This window comes from Calypte anna, chromosome 2 (genome assembly GCF_003957555.1).
Source record: "Calypte anna isolate BGI_N300 chromosome 2, bCalAnn1_v1.p, whole genome shotgun sequence".
Taxonomy (NCBI): Eukaryota; Metazoa; Chordata; class Aves; order Apodiformes; family Trochilidae; genus Calypte; species Calypte anna.
The window spans coordinates 33,497,553-33,525,360 of record NC_044245.1 but is presented as its reverse complement, the minus strand read 5'-3'; the positions used below and the strand labels follow the sequence as shown (position 1 = coordinate 33,525,360).

Genomic DNA, 27,808 nt, shown 5'->3' with positions numbered 1-27,808 from the left:
CTCCCCCATTGCCAGAAACTAAATTTCTAGTTTTACAGAGTTCTATACAACCACACTTGTACTGATCACTATCTTTTTTAGTTATAATTAAAATGAAGCTGATTTCTTTATTCAGAAGCCTGAGCTGATTGACCTTCTAACAGATAACTATCGGATGGGTTTGCTAGATCCTTGAATATGCAGTCTTCCTCCTCAAGTGCAATGTTTTCTGTATTCACTGACTTCAGTCCTCATACAAATACTCTTCCAGGGAAAACTGAACCTAAGCAATCTTCAGCCGTCTTAATTTTGATTCTGCTCGGTTTTGTTCTTTTGTTTCTGTTGTGATTTGGCCAAGTTTTTGGGCATTATGAGAACACTGCCATCACTACTGCAATGAATGATGTATTTGCATGGGTTAACAGGTCTACCTTGGTCATCCCTCAGTCTCTTGAAAACGTCACGGTACAACTTGTTTAACTTTTGCTTCATCTGGCTGATTGATCTGTTGTGCTGGGAATGTTCTTTTTTAAGGCTCTCCTTTTGTCTTTGAAGGCTACTTACATCTTCTTCCAAGCTAAGAATTGCATTAAGTTTACGTTTACGACAATTTTGGGCAGCAACTTTGTTTTTTCCTCTTCGTCTGATGTCACGTAGAAGTGATACCTGAGTACCTGTAAGATGATTCTTTGCTAGCATGGAATTGAAGGAGTCGACAGGCATGCTCACAATTTCCTCTGCCAAAAATGGTACTTTCAGAGCTTTTCCACAGTGTTTGTTGCTGCTAAGGTTTATACTGATAGAATTATGGCACTTATCCTTTATGTCATTTGGCTTCTTCATCCATGTCTGCTCGTGATGCTCTGGAGTGGATGCTGCTTGGCTTAGCAGTTGATTATGAGTGTGGTTATGAAGAAACTGCTGAGGTGTGGCTTCTCTAAAATGCTCGGAATCACCTGGATATTCTGTGTGGGTTTTTTTACTGTGTTCTTGGCTATGGCCACCAACAGCTCCAAAGCCATGCAAAGAAACAGGTTTAACATCACTGCTGTACCCAACTGCACCTGCACTGCAGACTGAATAAGAGGCAGTGCTGTGACTTGAATTCAAAGACAGTCCCAGATCTGAGCCAGGTTCTTCAAAGAGCTGAAAAGCTTCTGTAGGATCAAAGCCTTCCTCCAAAGCCAAAGACAGGAGTTTAATTTCATCAAAATTATCATCATGGGTCAATAGGTTTCTAATGTCAGCAGCTGAAACCAGCCCTGTCAAATTTGACCCATGAAAGAGTGATTCTGGTTTTGTAATATTAGAGCTTTGCTGAGGAAAAGACTGATGCCTTTGCAAATGTCTTGTTTCTGAATGTGATTGAGTGGGGTGGTCTGCTCTTGGTGGGGCATCATGAGGACTGAAACAGTGGCAAAGTGTCTGCATCACACCTTTATTGTGCTGTGAGGATGATGGGTCTTGGCCTTTATTAGAAGTGGTAACTTGTGTATCTTCCAGTAAACTTGCCTAAAAGATGATTGGAGGGGGGGGAATGGAATATTTTATAAAATGAACACCTCTACAGTCCTCACCTATGCAGTCTTCATCAATTTATTTTTAATATTTCACTATTAGAATCTATTAAAGTAAAAATTCTGTACATTAAACTCTTCTATCCTGAATACTGTTTGCCATTTGTACCCAGCATAACCTCCCTGGCACACAGCAAGAGGAAGTGGGAAGGGTATGGAAGAAAAGTGACTGAAGGAATGAGAGGGGGAGAAGGACTCACTGAGGATGGTGTGGGACAAGTGTTCATAAGTGGAAATGGGACTGTTGCTATATGTACATCAAGCTACCACCTTGGCATTCATCTGATGTGGTCTAAAAAAAGGTCCTTGCCCCCATCTCTGGTAGTGGTTTTGATCATTATCTGATTCCAGGGTGAGCTGGTTCAAGGTGCTAAAATGTTAAAAAACTAAAAAAAATTAAAAGAGAAATAGCTCCCTGGCAGGACCTAACTGGTAAGAACTGTGTATGAAAAGAGGGGAGGAGGACAGGAACATTAAGGTCATGCTAGCACATTCTCACTGCTTTTCTCTCATGGTTTATAGAGCTTTAGGGGCTACGAGCTGCCACATTTGGCTTAGCTCCTTCTTAACTGAGGTCTGTTGTGTTCAGATTTCAACTCAACTCCTTTACTAATTGCCATTGGAGGAAATATAATTTCCCCTTCTGCTGTTGTCTTTTGACTTTAAATTACTACTCAGTTCTTTACAACAATAAAGCTTCTGTATGATCCCTCAGCCCTGAAGTCCAAAGCATAAATAAGTGCTGCAGTAGCATTAAGTACTGATTGCTGGGTCCTAGAAGTAGAAAGCCACTGCACTAATTCATGTCAGGGCACTAGCTGACAAGTAATAAAATACATGGACACAAAAAACTTGAGAATGTGAATACCTGAAGTAAGAAGCATGACATGATTCTTTTGTAGCTGAGCATCCCTACTGTGGTACAGGAAAGGACTTTTCTGACTGTAGTTCATTGAACAAAGTAAAAAGCCCTTTCCACAGAGAAGGAATGATGCACCATAAAGAACAGAGTGTTTTAAGTTCTCTACTATGTGATGGAAGCTTGGGTAGCAGAAAGAAGTCTTGCCTTATTTCTGCTAAGGAGTTACCTTGTACTAGAGTTTCTGTAGTCTAACAGATATAGCTGGTATTTTCAGTTCAGCCCTTGAAAAAAAATATTTTTAGCATGTTAACTACAAAATCCTCCACACTAAGGGCTTGGTACCTAAAAAAACAAGCAATCCATTTTCAACAGATAGATTGTCACAAGATGGCAGTGCATTAGTAGTATTAAATCACAGAATAAAATACACAACTGTGTATTGTTATGGCTCTACAAAGGCTATAGACGAATTCCTTTCAAATTTATGGAAAGATCAGAGAAAACAAAACTTGAAATCCTGCACCTTGTTAGCACGGAATCCAAAGTGGAACAGAGGAGGACCTAATTTATGATCTGGGAAGCACTATCCGACTTAGAGATTCCCAGAATTTTGTGTTCTAGAGATAAACATGAAGTGATACAGAAAATACTAATGACCTTGTGAGGCTCCTTTGATGGGAAGCATATGCAAGATATCCCTGGAGTATTGCAAAAAGGGAATGTAGGGAATAGCTTTATGGTTAATAATTGAGCTATCAGAGAGGAGGGAGACTCCAACTGGGCTAAAAACTCTTCTTTTGGTGAAGATGGGCACCCAGAAAGTAAACAACAGTATCAGAAGACCAGAAGATAGCAAAGCAAAACAGAATGGTTTTACTACTCATGCAGACTTGACCTGATCTGAAGCATAGATGTGTTTGTTTTTCTTGTCTAATATCCTTGTGAGCACCTGATGCAATATTTCTGGCAACTCTAAGCTTTGGCTGCAAATGTTTAATAGCTGCTAGGGCTTCATAACTCAGTGTTGCTCCAGAGAAACACATCAAGAGCTGATGTACAAATACAAATTGGCATTTGGTTTCAGAAAGGGAATTACTAGTTGAACTAATTAAGTTGCCCAGTGGCTCCATCCAACTTTGAACACCAGATGACAGAGAAGACAGAATTTAGCAGTTTTCAAATCCCAGGCATGTTACTGTGTTACTGGGGCTTTTATTATTATTATTATTATTATTATTATTATTATTATTATTATTATTATTTTTATTATTTTTTTTTTTTACTGGAGCCAATGACAGCTGCTGTAAAAGGTGGATCTTCAGGTAAGTTTTACTGCGTTGATTTGTTGATATATTTATTGTTGTTTTGGGGTTTTTTTTTTAATTGGACAAAACAAGGTAAGCCTTTATCAAATAATCACTGACTGTATCCCAATCCATGCAGCAATAGGTGTGTTTTCCCATTTACCTCTAGCATGTTTTCCATCTGCAATGACAGAAGCTCTATATAGTTGTCCAAGGAGAGAAGGGAATCTACATGGTTGAGCTTGCTCTGTGGTAGAAGAAACAGAAACACTTTGTAAAGCAGGGGATTTTACATAGAAGGAGGTAAAAACAGAGCAGAGTTCTGTGAAATACTGCTGCTGACCCTGCCATCAAGTCTTCATCCTGAGAGGAGGTGTCATGTTGCTGCAGTCAGCAGAATAACTGCATGGCAAGAAAATCCTGCTCTGCTCTACTACAGCAGAACTGGGATTTCCTTCTCCCTTAGGCTGCACCCACTCACCATTGGGGAAAATCAAGTATTTTTTCAAGGCCTAGCTGCCAGGGCAGTGGCAAACAGAGGTGCTTGCAACAAAATTGGATCCCATGTTCTCATCTCTCATAAGATCTTAAGAAGAGTGAACACTCTTTTCCTTGTAGCTCTCAGAGATTACAAAACCCAGTGTGCACCCATCATTAAAACTATTTCTTTGTCTTTTAGTTAAAATACACATATTAAGATCTGAACAATCCAGTTTCACAAATGTTAATACTGCATCTGAGCATCAAGCTTTACATAAATAGTGAAAGCAATATAATTTAGCATCCACATCCCAAGTGTTTGTATGCCAAAAGAAAATCCCTGCTCACAAACACAACACCTTCACTACAGAGAAAATAAAAGCAAATCACAAAATGATTAGTTGCAAGTGACTTCTGTAAACTTTACAAAATTTCAGCTACATAAACTGTAGTGGAAGTGGTGGGTGCTGGTGTGCAATTTTCAAGACTGTGTACAAGAGCATCTTTTAAAAGTATCATCTAAAGTCACTGTTCCTTTCCTGCTCTTGCAAGAGACACTCCAAATGAAAAGAGGAAATTAAATACTCCTTCAAAAAGCATTCATTCCATTTCTTTCACTACTTTTTCTCTCAGTGGTAAGTGCTATAGCCTCTCTCACTTCCTCTTTACAGTTCTCCTATTTTTTCAGCATTTACTTTATTCATGTCTTCTTCCTCCACTTGCAGTTCCAGCTGATCGTCCCCTTGGTGTGGACAGCAGCCATCCAAAGCTTCCTGACATGTTTTCAGTTCCACATCCTGAAGACACAAAGAAACAAGTCCTGTTAAACAACAAGGTGACAAAATTATTCTGTACAATGTATCTTTCTTTCTTTCTTTCTTTCTTTCTTTCTTTCTTTCTTTCTTTCTTTCTTTCTTTCTTTCTTTCTTTCTTTCTTTCTTTCTTTCTTTCTTTCTTTCTTTTTTTTTTTCTTTCTTTCTTTCTTTCTTTCTTTCTTTCTTTCTTCTTTTCTTTCTCTTTCCCTCTCTTTCTCATTTAATGACAAAAGGGATAAGGTGTAAATACTAGTTATTGGATGCACTGCCACACTTGGTGTTTCTGTCCTGTTCCTTATTTTATACTAATGGTAGAAGCAGAAACAGTGATTGAGTTACAGCAATACCACTATGAGCCCAAGAGGTAGATAAGGCTCACATGTGGGTGGTCTCTGTACAGATAAAAAGACTGCTTCTTGCTGATGGTGTAAGACTTGCTTTTACCACTAAACCCATTTATTCCAACAGCCTTTCCACTTCCACCACTGGAGGGTGTGGAAGTTCACACCTCGCACAGCGGGCTGTTAATTGAACTGTAAATTGCAACCCTACCTGATGACAACCTTCAAATTGTATTTAGAAGGATTTCTGTTCAAGCACAAGGCAGGAGATTTACACTAATTTACACACACACACACAAGAAAAACAAATCTAAGTATCAAAAATTCTCACCTTGCTTCTGTCATTTACTCATTTCAGATGGGCTTGAGAACACAATCTGAGACTAAGTCTGATTTACCAAATTATCCATCAGCCTTCTCCACTGAAGGGCTGGGCTCTAACTGTGCATCTGCTTTTTCCCTGAGGAACAACTTAGTGCAAGTCAACTATCAGGTTCACTTTGTCAGTCTTTAGAAAGCCTATGAAAAATAGTAATTTATGTAAATTATCAAATTATGTAAATTATCAAATCTGCTACTGAAGGTTGTCTAAGAATCAGGAGAGAGGTGAGAGAAAATATGATTTCACTGCTGGCCTGGGCTCTGTTAAATTGGAAGAACACTGCCTGCTCTGGCAGGTTTCTTACTAAAAATAAAGCCTTACAATTCTTCCTATTAAAAATAAAGGCTTCAGTTTCCATTAAAGTAAACCAGAGTATTTATCTCAGCATAAATTGAGTGCACTGTACATCAAACTATCCTTTGAAGTATCTCCTCCTTGTTACCCACACCCATATATAATTTGCTGGCCATAAAACAATGTCTTGGGAGCAGAACACGTAAAGATAATCTAAATACAAAAAGATCTACTGCAATGCACTGGTTGAGTGTGCAAGATCCTTCTGTAGGAGCAGCAGAAAGCACAAGCAGAGTGTTTCCAGTTACTGCTCAGTGTGCTGTTGGCAAGCAGGGCTAAAACTACATTGCTCAGGGCTACGAGTGCACAGAAATATCTGAACTTTCTCTGGAGATGCAGCAGAACAGAACAGAGCAGGCAGGGGGCTTTGCTGGGGTGCCCAGGCATCACTGAGAGGCAGGTGGTCCCTGCCCCTGCAAAGCTCTCCCTCACTGCAGTCACTCTCAGTTACCTCTACAAATATCCCAGTGCTGGAGCAGAGGTGTGTGGCCACCATTATTTGCAGAAAGATGTAATCTTTTGTGCTGGTTGCTCATGTATCCTGTCTTGTAATTTCTCTCCATTACATTTTCTTTATTCTAGTTGTCAAGCTTTAAATTGCTCCAGTACTGTCATTAACTTTTGAGATGCTTTTCTGTGAAATTACCTCCCTTCTCCTGTATTAAATGCACTTCTGTCTCTAACTGACCCTCTCCTTCCTTCCAGCTGAAAAGACCTGGCACGGGGCCTGATGGTCTTTGCCATGGTTTGAATAATTAACATTTCCAGAAAATTCTCCCACACCAATACAAGTAGACAAAAGAAATACAGCTTGTAGTAATGTAACCAGCAGTTTCACTTCACTGTACTACTTTGCAGGATTCAATAAAATTAATTATTAAATATGGTGATGCATAACTGTTTTCATACAGCTCTAAGATTACAGGTGTTGCTCTTTGCCCATGTATTTTAAATGAGATGTTAATTAACCTTTCCAGTAGATACCTATTTAATCTCAGCTAAAAAGCGAAATGTTTCTTGCTGTTTCTCTTTATTCACAATGAGCCATGAAATAACCTGGAAACACAGGAACAGAAGAGTGCTTTATTATTTGAAATGCAGCCAGGGTTTAGAAAGCATAGAGGGTAGAATGGTCATCAGAGACACCAAGTATCAAAGTAACTCTTATGTTACATATGACTAGGCTTAAAAATCAGACAAAGCAATGTAACTGAGTAAATCAAATGAGGCATAAATGTGACCCCAAATGTGGCACCTGCCAGGTGTCTCTGACACACCTACTCCAAACACTGTCTGGGCTGCCACCAAACACACACTGTTAGGGGCACTCACTGTCTCTGCTTGTTGCAGGGAGTTGTTAGCACCTTTCTAACCAACATATTTCAGAAACAAAAGCACTGAATGCCTTACATACCTCGTCTGTGTCAGACCTAACATAGCACACATGCACTGTGCACTCTACATGCCTGGCACATACACAAAATTAACACCAACCTCCTCCCAAATGGAGACGTGGACCAGTACAAGTTGAGGACACAGATAGAAATAGTATAGCCACTAATTCCAATCAAGACACAGGTTTTCTTGCCAAAGACAGCTTGATAGCCCCTTCAAACTGAATGCTTCCGAAACAAAAACCAAACAGTTTTTATACTCTAGCCATTTGGTCCTGTGCTGGTGTTTTGCACTAGAAACTAATTTCATTCTACAGAATCCACCGTCTCTGACAGTAAGCCTGAGGAAGGTTACTAAGTTTATTCCGTCACTCTTTCATAGTGAGCACATTAAAAATGAAAGACCTCTTTCTATGCCTCTGCTGTCCCAAGATGCTCATTGGGTTCTCTAAGGGACCCTCTTCTTTCCTTCTCTCTATCTCTCTTGTTACCCAGGCTAGATTGTTGGTATATCCTCGTTGGTATGATGTACTCACTACTGAATAAACATAAAAATATCCAGAGACCACTCTTCCTGATAAAACTTTGTCCACTTTGAGCCCTCCCGGGCAAACACTTCCCCAGCTATCCAATTCCCAACTTTCTCAAGCTACCAGCCTCACTGCAACAGGGGATGCCAGCCAACTCACAGCTCTGAATACCCAGTGCTGTTAAAATCCACAGTCTGGTATTTTAGCTCCCCAAGGATTCGAGTATCTTCACCTTCCCTCTGCTACAGTATGTAATACCCATTGTATTTTCCCCATTTCTCACACACTAATTCTTCCAAAGAAGAGACCAAGCCAAAGGAGAGCAACCAGGCTGGTGAAGGGACTCGAGCACAGACCCTATGAGGAGAGGCTGAGGGAGCTGGGGCTGTTCAGCCTGGAGAAGAGGAGGCTCAGGGGAGACCTCATCACTCTCTACAACTCCCTGAAAGGAGGATGTAGCCGGGGGGGGTTGGTCTCTTTTCTCAGATGACTTTCAACAAGACAAGAGGGCATGGTCTTAAGTTGTGCCAGGGGAAGTTTAGGTTGGATATTAGAAAGAATTTCTTTAAAGAGAGGGTGATCAGACATTGGAATGGGCTGCCCAGGGAAGTAGTGGATTCTCCGTCCCTGGAGATATTTAGAAAGAGACTGGATGTGGCACTCAGTGCCATGGTCTGGTAACTGCAGCGGTAGTGGTTCAAGGGTTGGACTTGATGATCTCTGAGGTCCCTTCCAACCCAGCCAATTCTATTCCTTTCTGCCTGATATTCCCCTCATGTATACTTCTTATGCATGACCTATACCTGGAACCCCTTCCCTCCTCCCTGGGGAAGATGTTGGTGTGGGTCAGCACTGCCTGACTGACTCTGCCTACACCCTTCTTGTTTGACTTCCATTTTTCAAAACCCCTTGTGCCTCTTGCAGCACACCGTAGCAAAGAGCCAAATCACAGTCCTTAGATAGGCAATAGGCACCTCGGGTGCTTGAGGTTCTGCTCTTACCCCACGTCTCTCTGAAACACCAGATGGTTCTTCACACCCCCTCTTATTACACACATAGGTATGTTCTGGTTAAAGGTAAGTGCCATCCCACTCAGTGCTTCTCAGGCCACACCTGGAGTACTGCATTCTATTTTGGTCCCCACTACACAAAAAAGATGTGCAGAGGCTTGAGAGTGTCCAGAGAAGGCCCAGGAAGTTGATCCAAGCATTAGGAAGCCTGCCCACATGAGAAAAGGCTGAGATAATTGTGTTTGTCCAGCCTTGAGAAAAGAGGGTTCAGAGGACACCTCAGCACCCTGTCATAGTATCTGAAGGACAGCTTACCTATAAGATGGAGACTCCCTTTTTTACATGGAGACACATGGAAAAGATGAGGGATAATGGGTACAAGTTACTCTTGGGGAGAGCCTGTTTGGATACAAAAGGAAAACTTTTCGCAATGGCAATGTGAAACATTCTATTGGAATAATCTTCCCAGGGGAGTTCTGCTCCCAGCATTGGACACTTTGAAGACTTAGCTGGACAGGATGCTTGACAAGAAAGGTTGGACCACATGATCCTTGAGGTTCCTTTCAACCTGGTTTCCTATGATTCTATGATCTATGAGCAGGGACCCAGCCATTTATCTATTTGCAGGTGCTCCTTCACAGTAATATTGCTGTGAAGTGAGTTCAAAAGAAAAAAAATAATTTGAAATATGTTCTCTAAGTTAAACCCGTAGCTTTAGTGAGACTACTTTCAGACTGGAGAAAAGCCCTCAGAAAAACAACAGAAACCAAACAACCTACTTGGTTTCTACTTGCCTTTACCAAACTTTTGACACTTGCCAGGGAAAAAATTATCTGTAATTCAAGCTATTCTTACTCAGTGTAAATACTTCAAATGGTGCCCGAAGTCTGGGAGAGATTCACCCCATCCATTGCTTTAATACTGTGAAACTCTGCCTCTAACAGTGTTCAAAGAATTGTGCTTGGAGGAGATTTCACATAACCTGACTCAAACTGGCCTTTTTAAACACTGACATAGGGGCTACAGTACAAAGGGTACAAATTATCCACTGTGCATCTTCTTCCCTAACTTCTGTAATTCATAAGCAACATCAATGTTATGCTGTTAATTATTCATTAGAGCAGCTGTTCTTTAATCAAGCACGGGAATTGAGCTCTTGGGAAGGGAGTTCTCTCTACACAGAGAATGTAATATATCCAGATATAACAAATCTGTTTGATTTCTCTGGGAGCAGAGCCTTGCTCCTTTGTCCCATCCCAAGCTGGAGCATGTCCCACATATGGCAAGGTAACCTAGAACAGCAACTGCTGCCCTTGCAGAGCTACTGCCTCTCCAGTGCTTGGGGGATCACATGGTTTGGAAACTGAAAACTTTCTTTGCTGTAAGATTCAGAGAGAGTTATGCAGTTCATTGATGCTGACCTAAATAATTTCCCACATATATTCCATGAAAGGTAAAAAAGTCATCCAATTTTTATACTCCCTTTGTTCAAATCTATACATACACAAATACACACAAAAATACCAGTAAACAAAGAGAAAAAAGGGAAAAAAGCCCACTGAATCTAGGAAGGCAGCTCTTAATTCTTGCTAAATCTTCAGCTAAGACACTGTTGTACTTGAGACTTCCTATGTATTTGTGAATACTGTTACCATACACATGGGATGGATGCTACATCTTGTGGTACTGTGGCCTCACACTTCCCCACATCTTTTAAGGTGCTTCAGAAAACAGGTCTCCTTCATTTTCATAGGCTCATTCATAGAATGGTTTGGGTTGGAAGGGACCTTAAAGATCATCTGGATCCAACCCTCCTGCCATGGGCAGGGACACCTCCCACTAGACCAGGCTGCTCAGGGCTGCATCCAACCTGGCCTTGAACACTTCCAGGGAAGGGGCATAAATGACATCCCTGGGCAACCTGTTCCAGTGCCTCACCACCCTCATAGTAAAGAATTTCCTCCTAATATCTAATCTAAATCTCCCCTCTTCAAGTCTGAAACCATTTCCCCTTGTCCTCTTGCTACACACTTGTGCAAGAAGCCCCTACCCCAGCTTTCTTGTAGGCCCCCATCAGACATTGGAAGGTTGCCTTAAGGTCACCTCAGAGCCTCCTTTTCTCAAGGCTGAACAACTCCAACTTATTTCCTGGCTTCACAAGGGAGGTGCTCCAGCCCTCTGGTCATTTTAGTGGCTCTCCTCTGGACACATTCCAGGAACTCTGTGTCCTTCTTATGCTGGGGACTCCAGAACTGGACACAGTGCTCCAGGTGGGGTCTCACAGGAGCAGAGGAGAATCACCTCCCTCAACTGGCTGGCTACACTACTTTTGATGCAGCCCAGGACATGGTTGACTTTTTGAGCTTCAAGCACACATTGATGGCTCATGTTAAGCTTGTGCTCCACCACCACCCCCAGGTCCTTCTCTTCAGGGCTGCCCTCAATCCTTTCCCCTCCCAAGCTGTATTCATGCATAGGATTGCTGGTTTGCATATGGGCTTGAGGTTGAACATAGCAGCTTTTAGAACCGTTGTGAGTGTACAGTGAGAAGCCTGAGGGAAATGCAGCCCTCAGCTGGCAGAGTGGGGCAGGGACTGCAGCCCAGGATAGTGCTCGCAGGATGGATTCTGTTTCCCCCCTTAGCATCAGACCTGTATCCAGTGCCAGCTGTATGTCTTTTTTCTGTATTTTTTCTTTTCCTATTTCTATGCTTAAAAGCTTCAAAAATTTACACAGGCATACAGTGTCTCAGCTTCACATTTCCCTTGCTATTGCTTGAGCAATACAACAATAATTTACAAGCATGTTGGCCTACCCAGTGTGACCAACATGTATGAGTTGGGGAGTAGGAAAAAAATTTAGGGACTAATTTTTTCAATAATGGATGTTGGCATTAAATAGGTGCTGCAAGATGGCAATCTGTCTTTTTTTTTTTTTCATTTTTTTCCCAGCAAACTGTGAAAAGCAAGACTAGATGGTGCACACTGTTGTGTCTGAAAAAAAACCCAAACCCATGAGAAATAATCACTCCAAAGAAAAGGCAAGGTCTACTCTTACACTTTTTCTCTATTTCCTTACCACATATGCCCAGTAACACTTAAAATCTTGGTCCAGGGTATTCTGCCAGTGGTAGGGCACTAGCAGTACTAGAGAAATTATTCCGCTTCTTTGCATGAACTGATGTATATTTTCTTGGCTATTTAAAGAAGTTTATTGCTTTTGTTGTTTTGTTTTTTTCCACTGAAGATGTAGCTCCTGGCTCCCATGCAGGAGTCCTGGTACCTTAGTCTCAATCTTAAACTCTATGAGAACTAAACCTACAAGCTCTGATTCTGTAGTTGACCCAGATTAGAACAGCACAGAGGCAGGAAATTAATATCCTAAGATATATGAGCACATCTTCTACCAAGTAGCCACTATGACTCACTGTAAGTAATGCAGGGTCGTGAATTATGTATAGGATTCAGAACAAAAAACTTTTTAAAAGGTCTCTGCTGTGGTACAAACACTTTATCACTGGTCCCATTACACACATCCATCTAAGAAAACACATAGAAAGACTTTGAGTTCATATGATTATTTTCTAAATCAAAAGATGTGTTTCAGAAGATATATATTTTGTTATTTTTATTACTAAGGCAGCAAAATACTGTGGGGATTACATTTCATCAGCAAACTTATGTTTGATTACAGAAAGAGACTGAATGAAATACTTTGCTGGGGATGTGGTGAATGAAAGGGCCAGGGCTGATCCCAGCCTGTTGGGCAGCAAGCTGAATATAGGAACTCACCTGTTTGCTTCACTAATTGTCAAAGAAAAAGTGCTCAGGCTGTCTTAACACTGCTCTACATCCCATCTCAGCATGCAACAAAAGAATAGGCCAGGCAACACCACACAGCTTAGCATGCTCCAACAGCAGGCTTCAGCCACTGAATTAATTTTCTTTTTCATCTACATTTGTCTTCCAGAGTGGCTTAAAATCCCAGTTCCCTGAGGATGTGGATCAACAGCTTGCTGGCAATGTTCTCAGCAGCGACTGGAGCCCAATGAATGAAATTAATCCAGGGGTGGGTGAATCCAGCTGCTACCTTTTCAGAATGCCACACAATCCCACAGTATTAGGCAGAACAAAGCAATCACTTTCATCTCTATACACAGACTCCTCGTCCCGATCCGGCGTCGATAGGAGAAACATTAAATAGCTTGGGTCTATTTTTACAAAAGGCAAAATGAAGGTTATAAATTAGCTAAACCACTTTGAAATCTATTCTGCAGTTACAATAACATTTTGACAGCACGAGTGGCTTTATTCAAACCTACAGAGGTCACTTTAAAAATGAAGATCAACATTTTCCTCTTTGTTTCATGTTTTTGGAACTGCCATACACTTCAAAGAGTCTGCTGGAAGAGACATGGGGGTTTTCACTAAGAAGTCTATTTACATTTTAGATCAGGAACTTAATACTCTCTTATCTTACTCCAATCTTTCTTTCCTTTAAATAAAATTTACTTAAGAGGGAGGCCCAAGACATGCATTTAGCAAAGAAAGAGGCCCAAGATATACATTTAGCAAAGAAATGATTCACCTTCTCTCCACAGAAACAAGATATTCCTTTACAGATACACTTTAAAAAAAATTAATCAATCTACATGGAGAATCTGGGGAAAAAAGAGGAAACAGGAAAGGAAGTGGAAAAAAGGAAAACGTACTACACAAGACACATTAAATAACTGTTAGATGCTGGTCCATTAATTCATAGTACAAATCAGCTATTCATAATGCTTCAAAAGCAACTTGATAAATATTGGTAGTTCAATGTGTATTTCAAAATGTAATGAACATCTGAGTCAAAAAGTCATCATCTTGACATTGTTGTATCCTTTGTATCTGCACAGTGCATGACAAAAGCCTCAGATGATGAACTACCCAGGAAAAATGAAGCTCTATGCCCACTAGGTGACTTAGCTCAGAAAAGCAGTCCCAGCACCTGAATGGCTCAGCTAATCTTCGAATTACAGATGTGCTCAAGCTCTTCTGCAGGGCAAGGGGTTGTGAGGGTGCATTCAGACAGATGTGTAGATGGGCTGTGCCACCAAGTAGGGACCAAGCAGGGATCACTGCCAGGCACTTACTGCCTGAGTGTATCCTTCAAGGTGACACACTGGAAACAGATACAACCAGGCTGGAGCTTAGCCCTGGTACAGTAAGAATCCCAGCGTGCAAGAAATACTCCTGGCAAGTGTAGTCACCAGACTATGCCATACACTTGTCTTTCCCCAAGTTAGGGGTGCAGTTCTTCTCCTCAGCATTTCTGCAGCAGCGTGTGACATTCTTCAGCTGCCTTTGTGCCCGCATGAAGAAAACTGAGGTGATTCCAGAGAAAATGCCGAGCGGGAGTGACTGTCCTGGCCTGGAAGGTGACGAGCGGGGCTGGGGCCACGTGTGCCCTGGCTGGGGCAGCTTTGAAAGGTTCACTTCTCTCGGATGCTTGGGAAGCCACCACCACCACCAGTTGGTTCGCCAGCACAAGGCTGCATGGCGTCACTTCACTGCCGCTTCCCTCCCACCGATGCCCCTGACCCCAGGGGCTGGGGGACACACACGGAAGGCCACCGCGGGAAGGGGGAAGAGCACAGGCGACCCCGCCACCACCCTCAGGCTCCTGGAGGTCTCCCCCTTCATTTTTTTGAGGGAGTCTCTGGCTAAGCTTTGTCCCCCTACGCGTCCTCCCAATTGGCCCCCCACCTACATCCCCTGACCGCCACCCCGATCGACCGCCCTGGACGCATTTTCCCTCATCCCCCCGCCTCTCTCAGCCGGAGCCGGGGACCGGACTGCTCAGCGCCCGTTCCCGGGCCGTCCCGCCGCTGCCGCCGTCCTCACCTCCCCCGTTGGGCAGCCGCCTGCCCGCCGGGCCACCGCCTCATTCTCCTCCCCGGGGCGGGGAGGGCAGCGCCGGGCACCTCCGTTCTCCACGGGGGCCGAGGAGGGCACTCGCCAGAGCAGTTCCAGCTGTCGGCGGAACCCGAAGAGTTTCGGGGAGTCGGTGACCCATGGCTGCCCGGCGGCAGCCCCACTGTCCCGGCAGCCGACACTCCACGGGGGTTGCGTGTGGGCGTCCCCGCTCCCGCAGCCACACACAAACCCATCATTCTTTCCCGGCCCCGCTCTGCGCACACCATCCCTCCGCCCTCCAGCCCCGGCACTGTCCCTTCCCCCAGGAAGGGATGCGGTGCTGGGTCGGGACGGGGACGCGAGACAGGGAGACGGGCACCTCCGCAACCCGAGACCCCGGCAACCCCTCTCCTGGGGAACTCCGCACCCCGGCACCCCCCGTACCCCGGCGTCCCGGCTCTCCGGCATCTTGGGACCCTGCATCTCTCACCCTGGCACCCCTACAACTCGAAATCTCCGCACCTCCGCACGCCGGCACCCCAGCAACCCGAAATCCCAGCCCTTCCTCACTCCGGAACCCCCGCACCTCGGCACCACCCGGCCAAGCACCGCTCCGCGGAGCCGGGCACCCACCTGCGCGCTGGGAACTTCCTGCGTGTCCGAGGGGAGCGGTAGCCTTGGGTTGCTGGAGCGAGCTAGAAATAGAGGAGATGAGTTAGAAAGTACTGAGCTGAGGAGAAAAAATCTCACCCAAACAAAGTAAAGATTGATGTGAAAATACAAAGCAATTTTCTACCTGCCTTTGGTAGTAAACATTCTTCTCCCCCATCCTTCTGGTTTTTAGAATCAAATAATAATAATAATAATAATAATAATAATAATAATAATAATAATAATAATAATAATAATAATACAATCTACCTAGTGTCTAAATACCTATCCAATGCCTCTACTTTCCCATCTATTGAACTGCATTTCCTACAACACATCTACTTAGGCACTACCCGAACTTACCCTCACACATGCTGGAGTATCTTTTCCAGCTGTTGTGTTCTCCCCGTCCTCCAAAAAGGCCTTTTATGACTTCTCATCACTTATCTGTGTGTTTCAGGCTTGTTTTGTCATTTACAAGGCATAAGGCTGTTGGGGCAGACCCTGAACGTGTCACTTTGTCAATGATAACTGAGTGTGTGGTGGGTTCAGTTTCTCATTTCTCTGTTATCATGGATGACACTTCCCTTTTTTTGGTCCAGTGTGATACTATGCAATGGGTGTGTTACAATACTCCTAGCATTTTCTTGCACCTTGCTTCTAGAATTCCAACAAAACATCAGTTTTCTTTCAAAAGTGCAGATGAACTAGAATCTGATACAGTTGATACAGAATCTGATAAATTGACAGGTTTTTTGTGGTTTTTTTTTTTGTTTGTTTGTTTGTTGTTTTTTTTTATGCAGGAGGAAATTTCAGTCATTTTAAGTGGAAATATGACAGAAGGTAAAAAAGTTAATTTTGCTGTTGCAAAAAATAAATTAAACGTGACTTGAGCTAAATACACTTGCACCTTACGATCCATGGCACAAATGCCAAGACACACATCCCCTACAATAAGTCCTTACATTCCACTTTACTCTTTGCTGTTAACCCTTTTTGTTTTTGTTGCAGAATGATCAAGATCTTTCCACATAATTTTTAAGCTTTTAGGTCAAGTCCTCTAATGCTAAGAAAGTATATAATGATTTAATATAGCCTATAGACTTTCTTTGAAAAGTTGGAGTAGAAAAGGTGAGTGTGTTTTGAAGGTGCTGGTGGAGATTCTGTGGGAGACGACCTCGGGGGATGTCTGAACATGTCTCAAGGGCTAGAAACCGGTGCTGTATTTCCCTTAACTTTTCACTGACGGTGCCCAGTGTATCTCCAGTTTTAGCTGAAGCGCGGCTCCTGTGTTTCAGCACAGAGCACTCTCCTCCTGCCTCACCTAGGGCCGGGGCTGCTGGTTGGCACATTTAATTCCTCAAGGGAGAAAAGAGCCTCTCTGTGGCCACTTCAGGCCACTACAGCAACGTGCATGGAAAAGGCCCGTCTCATCATTTAAGACTTTGCCTTTGATAAGATGGTGGGATTTAAAAGGCGAAGAGGGTACAGAAGCTCTGCACTGTTGAAGTTGCTTTTGATTGTTGGTTCTTCATCTGAACTGGGCTTTGAATCATGGTCCTTAAGACACAGGCCAGTAGGCAGGGACCAAAAACCTCTGCCATGCTCTTGTAGGTACCTTAAACTGGAGATAACCTCCACCCAGAAGAGATTTTAAGGTGTTAGATTTGGAGTTGCTGTTCAGGTATCAGAATTTTAAAATCTTGCCTTCAAACTGAGCTGAAAAAGGGTGTGTGCAGTTAGCAGTGTCCCACAGAGAAGGTGTGGGTGTCAGAGAGCTGTGAGTGTCCTCTCAGTCAACACTGCAGCCATTATACCTGGCAGACATTCCCTCATCCTGACCTGCAAAGTTGGTACTAATAAGTCACTACATAGATGATGCTGTAGTATGAATACTTCTTTCAGCATGAACCCTTTAAACAAGAGATCTCTCTAAACTTCTTATTCAAATATAGTATAACAGCAAACTTGACAGTTTGTATCAGTTCACTTTATTGTGATCCCTCCCTGATCATCGAAAAGAGACAACCGACTTCATAGAATCATAGAATCGGCTGGGTTGGAAGGGACCTCTGAGATCATCAAGTCCAACCCTTGATCCACTACTGCCACAGTTACCAGACCATGGCACTGAGTGCCACATCCAGTCTCTTTTTAAATATCTCCAGGGACGGAGAATCCACTACTTCCCTGGGCAGCCCATTCCAGTGCCTGATCACCCTCTCCGTAAAGAAATTCTTTCTAATGTCCAATCTAAACCTCCCCCAGCACAACTTAAGACCATGCCTAGGTCTGACTAAAATCGTGATTAAAATCTGATGAAAGTGTTACGATGTGAAAATGAAGGCTTTCTTCTTTCTTTCCTTGGTTTTCAATAGAGTAATTACTTCAAGGAGTTTCTCCTGAGTTACTCAAATGGAAAAGAGAGTTGGTCCGTATGGCATACAGTCCCCTAGACTCATCTCCACAGAGGACTAAGCTGAGCACACAAGTCCTGGTACGTGCCACAGTGTTTTCACTGCATTCCTGGTCTGAATTCCTATAGAATGCACATATGTCTGTGTATGGGGCTGCAGGTGAAGTTAGAGTACATCTCAGCTACTTACATCTCTTAAATAAATCTGTAATCATTTGTTCCAGAGAAGTCTCTCAAGTTTAAAGTACTCTGCTAGATTGACACCCAGTAAATCTAGTAAATACCTCCTTGGTTTGACTGTACTGCTAAATTCTGTGTTATTTTTTTAATAACACTTCAGCAGAGTTTCTTCCACGTGACATTTTGTACATCCTTTCTGATTATTTCAATTTATAAAACTACTTCTTGTGAAACATACTTTTAATTGGGGCAAGCTATTAATAGATAATCTTATGACAGAGAAGCATTAACATCAGCTTTAATAAATATGTTACTCAATTACTTGGTATCGATTCTGCTGTGTTAGATGAGTGCATTGCTCCCCACAATGTCTTTGAGCTTCATGCCAGCACTGAAAAGGATGGTCTGGCTTTTTAGCATCAGAGCACTTATGGTGAAGGCCAAGGGACTGAGAAGGAATCCCTGCAGCAGTTCACGCAAGTGCTAAGTTCAGGCATTTATTTATTCAGGGCAGGCAGGTACTGTCAGTCACAAACATACAAATGTCAAGAATTTGTCACCTAGTTTTAGACTCTTATAACTTTCTTACTGCGTTATCTGACTGGTTTCTTATCATCTCATTAGTTTGTCATCCTAACTGTGACCATGTAGGGACGTTTTTGTTACTTTCCTCATGGGTCCCTTCACTCTAATTGTACTTTCATCCTTCTTGTGGCACTAGAGATACTGCAACTGGTACTGGTTTTAACCACTCTCTTGTAAATTCTTCTATGCATAAAGGGTTTCAGTTATCAGTCCCAGCAGTGTTAGCTATAAAAGAAATAAGAAAAAAAAAAGTTTCCTTTGTTAATTTTGGACATTTTTTTCCTCTGTGCTTTGAAAAATATTAATTGATTAAATGTTTCTGCTTGGGCAGAAAGGGTAAAAAGAGAATGAATATGCAGTGGCAAGATCTGGCATATTCTAAATCAAATAGCACAAGCTGAGCATGTCTGGTACCCACTTTTCTACCTTTTCTACTTTTCTACCTTTTCTACTTTTCTTTTTTTTTCCTATGTTTTCTACTTTTATCACATGGCTCAAGCCATCTCTCCTTTACTTCAAAAACACAGACACTATATCAGAGAAACAACCACAGAAATACCTGGATGGAACATGTATCTTATTAAGGTCTTACTACAAATCCTTTGACAGGGCTCCAAAATAGCTGAGGCAGCAGTTTATAGATCTGAGCACAAATAATGGGAGAATGGTTCATAAGATCCTCTTTAGCAGGTATGTAACACATGCCTCATCTCCCAGTACATCCCCTTGCAAGGGATACATAAATATCTATATGTGTGTGTATATGTATGTATATATATATATATATGTACACTTGGAGATGGGAAGGCAATTATGCCTCAACAAAAGAAGACCTTATGTTTAAGATATTGAAAAAGCAGAAAGCTTTGTCCCTGGATGCTGAGCCAACCATTCACAGGCTGAACTAGCTGAGCATGCTACAAGAAATTATGTGAAGTTACAACTGACTTGCTTTTTGCAACCTGTATCCTGGATTCATCCTGACAACTTAAAATAGCTGCTGACTCTCTTTCTCCAGCACCTTATCTGAACTGCTCCCCTCTTGCTGTCTCTCTGTGTATGCTCAGCAGGCTCCTATGGTTTCTCCTTTGACCCATACCATTGCCCATCTACCTAGCATATTTCTCTCTGCCACCCACAGAAAAGAAAATAAATGTCAATTCCTTTTAACACAGGAAAGTATCATTTTCCCTCCTTGACATACAGTTCAAAGAGTCACAGACCTCCCAAATCCAGCATTGCCTTCTTTGAGGTATGCCTGGATAGGATCCAGCTGCCTTTCCATTGTCCATGAGGGAAACCATTTGTCCTGGCTTGGAAGCCTTAGTTCAGGAAAATCCCCTCTTTTTTCTTCTGTGGGCATCTTGTCATTACATTAATGGATCTCAGTGCAAGGTCAGTTGTTAGCAGTGGATGGGTTTTAGTCACCTACATGCTTATTTTGAATCTGTGCCTTAATGTTTTCTTCCTTCTTCAGATGATATGAAACCATGGCTCAGCAGGAATTCCTCCTACCAACACATTTACAACACTATGTGCCAAAGCAGAAGACTGTACACACATAGAAAAACACGCTTTGAGTGTAGAGCTAGTGGAAATAACAGTTGTGACCTGAGGACTGCTTGTCTTCATCCTGGAGAAGGTGATAAATGAGAAAGCATTGATCCTTCCATATAAGAGAAAAAATTCAACACCTAAAGTCAAAAGACCACAACAAAATGCCCAGCAGGATCAACAGCTGAAAGCTTAGGGAAAAAAAATGAAAAAAAAATACAAGAAAACCCTCTAAGTGATCTTAAGAAGAAGAAAATATACTGAAACACAAAAATTAAAATCTTTTGATACAGGTAGCAGGAATGAGGGAATGAGTTGGCTTTTTTTGTGAATAGGGAAGAAGAAAAAAGCTGTTGCTTACTACACTTGGCTACTACTTATCGGTAGGAAGGACTACATTTCCATTTCTTTAGCAGTAAAAATAATCACTTCCATGACAGTGGAATCTGTGGGCTCCATGGATGTGTGATGTGATAACAGATCCTGACTTTTTGGAGGCAGTCAGTGTCTTGATAATCTTGATAGCCTAAAGTGTCACATTACTGTTTGCCACTAACTACCAAAGTAGAGGAAAATAGGAAGGAGAGAGCACTTGGTGTTTCCAAGATTTGTTTGCTTTATATCCAAAGGTCTTGGAAGAAACGATTTTTAAAAATATTTAGTTTTTTTTTACTTATCGATGCAGCAGTATGCCAGGAACAATTTGTCAGGATAGAAAGGTAAGACAGTGAAAGGTGAAAGGGAAGATAGCATCATACTTTGCAGCCTCAGCATTTAGAAAGGCAGTATCTAGCCAGCAATGCTAGTCATGGCTAAATGACAAATGCATTTTGACTCAGCTGAAGTCGCTGGAATAAAAACAGATACTTCTGTTCTAAATTATTTAGGCTGGAGATTTTAACTAGAACATGGGAATTTCTCTTAGGCAGAGGCCTACACCAGGTCAAAAGCCTCATTCCTAGGCATCTGTGAATCTATGCTTGTCAGAAAATATTTTGCTATGCCTGGAAAAAAAAAAATCAGTGCTGAGTTTTCTTGTTCAAGCAGCAGATGTATTATTTCTAGTCGCCTGCACAATTTTTGTAACTCACTTTAGTGCCTGTAGGTGCTTAAAATCGTATATTTTAAAGCATTTTAAAGGTTTCTAAATCTCTTTCTTTCTCTTTTTTCATTTTTGATATCTTATATCTGTGATGCATGGATCTCCCATACTAGGTTGCTAGGTGCCAATAACATGCTCTATCTAACCTGTCTGGCTTTGGGGTGCTTCCAGAGAAAGGGTGGGAAAGGTAGAATAGGATCTATAGTTCTAGATTAATATAACAGCTGCCACCTTTGCAATGACTCAATCTTCACCACAATTAGACCAAATGTATGTCGAAGCTGTACAGGTATCATACTATCTTTTGTCTGGGAAGCTGTGTGCAAACAGAAGCATTGCTTATGCTGGATACTGGGTAGCCTGTTTTTTTTTTCCCATTTTGTTGATGTTTTCAGCATTAGCAGTCTCTTTCAAGCATCTGCTTGTCTTCTTCCGTGGCATTCTTTATTGTCTGTATGACTTAGAGAAAACAGTTCACCACTGCCAGATTGCAAGCATCTTTTGCACCAATTCCTCCAAGGGATGAGCATGCTAGAAGGCACCAGCTATGCACGTCTAAATAAAAAGCTAAAACTCCCTTATATCTGTTGGGATTCTGTTTCTCATATTTCTTTTGAAAGCCTTAATATGATGTTGTTGCTAAAATACCAGCAAGGAGGATAAGAATATCAGTAACAATAATATTTGAAGATACAACAACAATAATAACAGTAGTAGCCAACAGAGCTCACAGAGTGACAGAAGCTGCTACCTGCATTTTATCTGGCAGTGCTACATTGGCTGGATCAGTCTCTTCTGTCTCAGTGAGTACTGAACTCACAGAATTAATAGAGTAAAAGTTATTCCTGAATAGAAAATGGATTTTGAACCCCACAATTAAATCAGAACTACCACTTTCTTAAGCACTTCCCAAAATACTTCTCTTTTTTTTAAGACTTAAAGCAAGGCAATGTTAGGGAAAAATTGACACTGTTTCAAAGCCAGAGGGGTTTTTTTTGTTTGTTTTTTGGTTTTGTTTGTTTGTTGGTTTGGTTTTTTTTGTTTGGTTGGTTTTTTTGGTTTTTGATTTTTGTTTTTTGGGTTTTTTTTTGTCATCTGGCAGGGGATGTTTTTAAATGTCTGAACAGCACAGCTCTTCACATAAATGATTAAAAGAAGCCATCCCTCATGGGTCAGATACTTGCTGCCAGCTCCCTGTCCCACAAGGCAACATCACCAATCTTTGTGGCTGAAAAGAGCCAGGAGAGCAGGAGACATGAATTGGTGCCAACTCATATCCCTCACATCACTTTGTTCAGGACTGAACAAGATCTGTTAGTAATTTTCTGGAGTAGGGTCTCATGGCCAAGATAAGGACCTTTCTCCTGACCTTGCTTTTCTCCTCCCATAGTGTCAGATGCTGACCTGCCTGATGGAAGAGCTCATTTTATAGCAGTTCTTCCTCCTCTGCCTTATCTGCCCTTGGGTCATACAGATGATACCAATATGTTCTTGACTCCACTTTTTTTTTTTTTTTTTTTAAGCTACTCCTAGATGAGGAGAAAGGAATGAGATACTGTCTTCTTAAATCAAGGTCCTGAGTAATTACACCTAGGTTAAGAACTGAAGGCCAGAAATCAAACCCAGGCTATTCTATTGCCATAGTAAAAAATTAGTATTTCCTAAGATTCAGGGTGTTACAATGTTATATTCAAAATGAAAAGTCATATTTTGCAGGTGGGGCACCCTGCAGCTTGGTTAACAATACTTTTGATTCTGTTGTCCCTGCTGCAGTGCCTGGATTTCTGCAAGACAAGAGCTCAGTTACTCCCTGCATTTTCATGTGTTTGTTTTGGCTCCCTGCCCCTGAACTTTAATGGGAAAGCATCACAAAACAAACCAGTAAAAACATTGCTGCCTTACTCCAGGTGAAATGTCAGACTCAGGAACAGGGAAGTTGTTGCCACTGCCTGTCTGCAACTCCCTTTAAGCTTCTACAACCTGAAATATATAAAGGATTCCTATATGGGGTGAAAACAATCAGTAATTCCACAATCTCATGTCTGCATTTTTACCCCAGTGCAGGCCCAAAGGTTCATTTTTGTTCAGCTACAGCTACACAAAGGAGATGGCAAAGTGGAGGGAATCAAGGAATCATATAGAATATGGGTTATAATGGGTTATATATGGCAATCTTCTGGTTAGGCACAAGTGTGACTTCTCACTGACCTGCACACTTCCACTCATCAGCATCCTCTTCAGGTGCTTTAATTAAAACAGCTTCTCTACACTGGACACCAGACTGGTGTCTGAAAACCAGTGAAGGGAAACCATGCATCTGGAATCAGTTTTTTTCTCCAGTCCTCTAACTGGCTAATTGTGGCCTTCATGCATCTCAACATCTGCATTTGCTGTCCAGGACTCTAGGAGATGTTTTTACAACAGACAAAGCAGCTACCTGTCCAATGGAGCCCCTCACACACTCTTTTCTTGTGTATGAACCTTTTGGTTCCCTTACTCTTTATTTTTCAAATGTACATAAGGGCTGCAGAAAAGTTGGGTATTTTGAAGAGGAAAAGGAGGGACTGTGGATGTGGAATGGGGAAAGGACAATTGTGACAGAGAAAGAGTGCTGGGCCATTAAACAGCTAAGGAGGTGTATCTGGTCTGTATTTGGCACTGACATAGCTAATAGATATTTATCTTTCATATTCATAATGAAATATTGTTCATTACATCATTTACTAGAGTGATACAGAGCTATTGGCTAAAGCATACATTCACAGTCACACTTAACAAAAACACTGAGATTATGCATGTAGCCAAGTATTTCTGAAATAGTTCAAGTGGCTCTTCAATGCTTCAACAAGTTATTTTCTTTCCAAAAGGTCCTTGACTTTCACATGTCAGCTCTGTTTACTCTCTTATGCCATTTATGGCTTTTTACAAAATTCTCCAAATATTTTAAGACTAGATTTTGTGCATTGCAGTGACATGAACCAGAAATTCAGACTTCCTAGGTCAACCTTAGGTTTAGTTCTAAAAGGAGGTAACATCAACCACCAGATGTGTGGCTCTGTACAACCAATGCCACAGGGCTAAGTTTTATCGGTGACTTTGTCTTCTCCTGTTCATGCTGGATGACGAGTATTTCTTTAAAAAAAACATTAGTTTTAGAAGAATATTCTAAGAGATCATAGGCTACAGTGCATATTTTCTGAAGCCCTAATGGGAGAGGAGGCTGCATGCCAGTGTGCCCTGTCTAGATGCAGTAATCAAAAGGGGACCAAAAAACACCAGTGGGTGTCAAGTTCATTATTTGCATTTCCTATTCTTCTTTAGACTTTTGACTCTGCTGAACAGCAGTCCCCTTATTTACCAACTACATGCTTCTTTTTTTCCCTTGACTACAAAGTTCTGTAACTTCTTGACTGTCTTTTCTAGTATTATTCTCATTTCGCTGGCAAAGGTGTAAAAGGCAATTAGGAATAGGTTACAAAGAAATCAGAAGTTGCACTGTGAGGCACTCAATGGAAACAAGATATCTGATTCTAGTAATCTGTTCTGACAAAATAACATTTATTTTAATAATGAAATTATTCAAGATCGATAATAGGGTTATTTCAAGAAGATTTGCCACTTGCCTAGAAGCCAGGCAATAGAGGAAATCCAAAATATTGAAAAACATAGGTTGCCAAGTTCAAAATCAACCTTCAATTTTACGCCTCTGTTTTAGAAAATTAACTCCTCAATGAGCATTCTTGGGAGAATGATTCCATTTGGATAACAGCTATTAGCATGAAGATCTCAAAGTGAAGTCCAGCTCTGAAGCCAGATATCAGATGTGTGTTTTCCATATAAGTTGGCTAAGCATTTTACTTGATTGCATCTGACATTACCTGTAATTTTGTGTCTGCAATTGAAAATAAGGAGCTTTCCATCCTCATTTCAACATTTGGTTCACACCACACTTTATTAGAACCTTCTTTTTTTGGGTATTTAGCTGCACATAATGACATAAGAAACTAAGGTTAGACATGCACGACCAGTTGATGATACCAGAATAGTACATCAAAGAAAGTGTCTAGTAGATGACTGGTCAATAAATCTGCTTGACAATTTAATTGGTATAATTGATAAAATCCATATAACTACTAGGAAGGAAATTAAATTACTTTATACAAATCAGATTGGGATTTAGATTAGAATTTTCTGGGTCAATTCTGCTTCATGCAAATTATGTTATGGAGGACCCCCTGGTCTGGAACACATTTATTAAGCTTTCTCATTAAAAGTGTATTAATTCAGGTAGAGTGGCACAGCCTAGCATCCCTACACACACTATATGTTTGTTTCCCTCCTGGTCTTCAACTCTTTGCATCTATATGCACAAAAATGCCACAGTAACCACAAGCAGCATTGGCATTTTATTCTTATGTTATCAGATAGTGCCTTAGGAGACACAACAGGTTGTACTAATGCTCTGATGTTAAAGCATCACTTTCCTGTGTTATTCACAAAGGCTTTTCATCATATTAATGGTGAGCTTCAGGACTTCATCCAGTCCTGAACTAAAGAAGGGGGCTGCAACTGCTGAATGGAGATCTGCATCTTGCCTTTTGCAGGTAGAGAGATTAAATAATTAAAGCTTTTTCCAACCTTAAAGCCTGTGAAAGAAAATGTTTTTCTTTTTTTGTTTTGCTTTTCAAGTTTAATGGGGAGCAAATAAAAAACTTGCTTTTCAGATATGTAGTAGGTGAGTGGAAGGATTTTTGCTGGTCTTGTGTTTGCTGTGATGTTGGATCTGGACCTTCTTGGGTCCTGAGGAAGAGGCATGATTGCTTCTGCCCACCCTCAGAAATCTCTAAATATTTCTGATATGGGAGAGTTTAGTGGAAGAAAAGCAGTAATGCTGGCATACAGCCTTGGCAGTGCATGTACACACATTCACAGGAAAGCAGAAACATACAGGAAAACTGCACAGGTAAACAGGAGGGGTACACAAAGCCTGGAGGGCACTCCAGTCCTGCTTACAGGAGGTGGTACTGCAGCCACTGAGCAGGGAGGATGCTCTTCAGGGGAACTTAAGAATTGTCAAAGAAAAAAAAAACTAGTTGGAGGCCTGCTGCTTGTGTTTACATGACTGCATAGCAGCTGTACAGTCATATTGTAATAAAAGCTGTTTGGGCAATCATTGTTATGCTGGTGCTGTTTAGCAGCTTGCTTCCAATATTGCATTACAAAAATTACATATTTCATATAATCAGGTCTGTCTCTTACTTAATCATCCTACTGTATGTATAAATCTTTTAAATGGACAGGTCTATAAATCACATGCATTTTTCATTTACCATTTATTTTAAGCCAGGCAGTTTCTTATTTAAATTGCCATATGAATAAATCTAATAATCCTTATTCACTTACATCATCTCAAACTTTAAATCTAGTTCTGACTGAGGTCATAAGTGAAATCAGTATTAAGGGCAAAACTAGCAGCTGTAACAACTATAATAGCTCACCAAATTACGTTAACAGGCTGAAATAACATTAAAAATAAGGAAGAATTGAATTACATTATTAAAGCATGCTATGCTGAATCAGGCAAACATGCAGCCTAACCAGAGATCCTGAATGTGCATGTACTGAGTTTATCATCACACTAGTCCATATGCCCTGGATAAATGAGGAGTAAAGACACTTCTTCAAATGTGTCTATTTATAAACTGCCTTTTTATGTGGTATTATACAGATTTTTAAAATTAAATAGCTACATTCTAAACAACTGTCCTCTGCTACAGCCAGCTACATGCCAGAATCATGCTTCTTGGTCTAGAATGGGCAGTTTTACTGATCTTTTATCAGGTGTCATTATGACCCTTTTAATCAGCAGTACAGGAGATCTCATGGAAAAGCCATCAAACTTATTCCTCCCTCTCCCTGAAAAACCCAACAAATCCCATATTGATATTAAAGAAAGGATAGAAGGACTGACTCAAGCACTCCATCTGTCTAAGAAACAACTTGTAATCTCTGTGAAAATTCACACATAAAAGAAGTGAAAGATTTCCTTGGTGGTGCAGAAAAAAGTTATATGTCACAGAGAAAGGTCTGAAAACCTTCAACATCTCTCCCAAGTGGCAATGGATTTTAGAGGCTTTGCTTATAGAGATCACTTATGTGTCACAGAAGCTCCCTGCAGCAGGTGGTCCTGCAGCAAGGAACCCTCCCTCCAGAGCTCAGACAGGAGAAAGATGTCCTTTATATTGCCACAGCTGGTTTTAATAGTAAATGGACTTTCATCAATTGTTATTTAGTGTTTGGATTGCTTCAGCCTATAAACAGGAACTACATCATTCATTACATCTACTTATTGCCAGTGCTGATGGAAAGAGTGTAAGGAGCAGGGCAGGATCTTT

General features: G+C 41.4%; 1 protein-coding gene across 1 annotated transcript; it reads right to left on the bottom strand.

The window, feature by feature from the left end:
- Nucleotides 1-168: 168 nt before the first annotated feature.
- NFE2L3 (nuclear factor, erythroid 2 like 3) lies at nucleotides 169-15,949 on the bottom strand. The gene is made up of 5 exons (XM_030444635.1): nucleotides 15,940-15,949; nucleotides 15,559-15,620; nucleotides 4,898-4,999; nucleotides 3,886-3,969; nucleotides 169-1,491 (listed from the first exon to the last, which is right to left on the bottom strand). Exons 1-5 carry the CDS (start codon nucleotides 15,947-15,949, stop codon nucleotides 283-285), a joined length of 1,467 nt encoding a protein of 488 aa, XP_030300495.1. The 3' UTR covers nucleotides 169-282.
- Nucleotides 15,950-27,808: the final 11,859 nt, after the last annotated feature.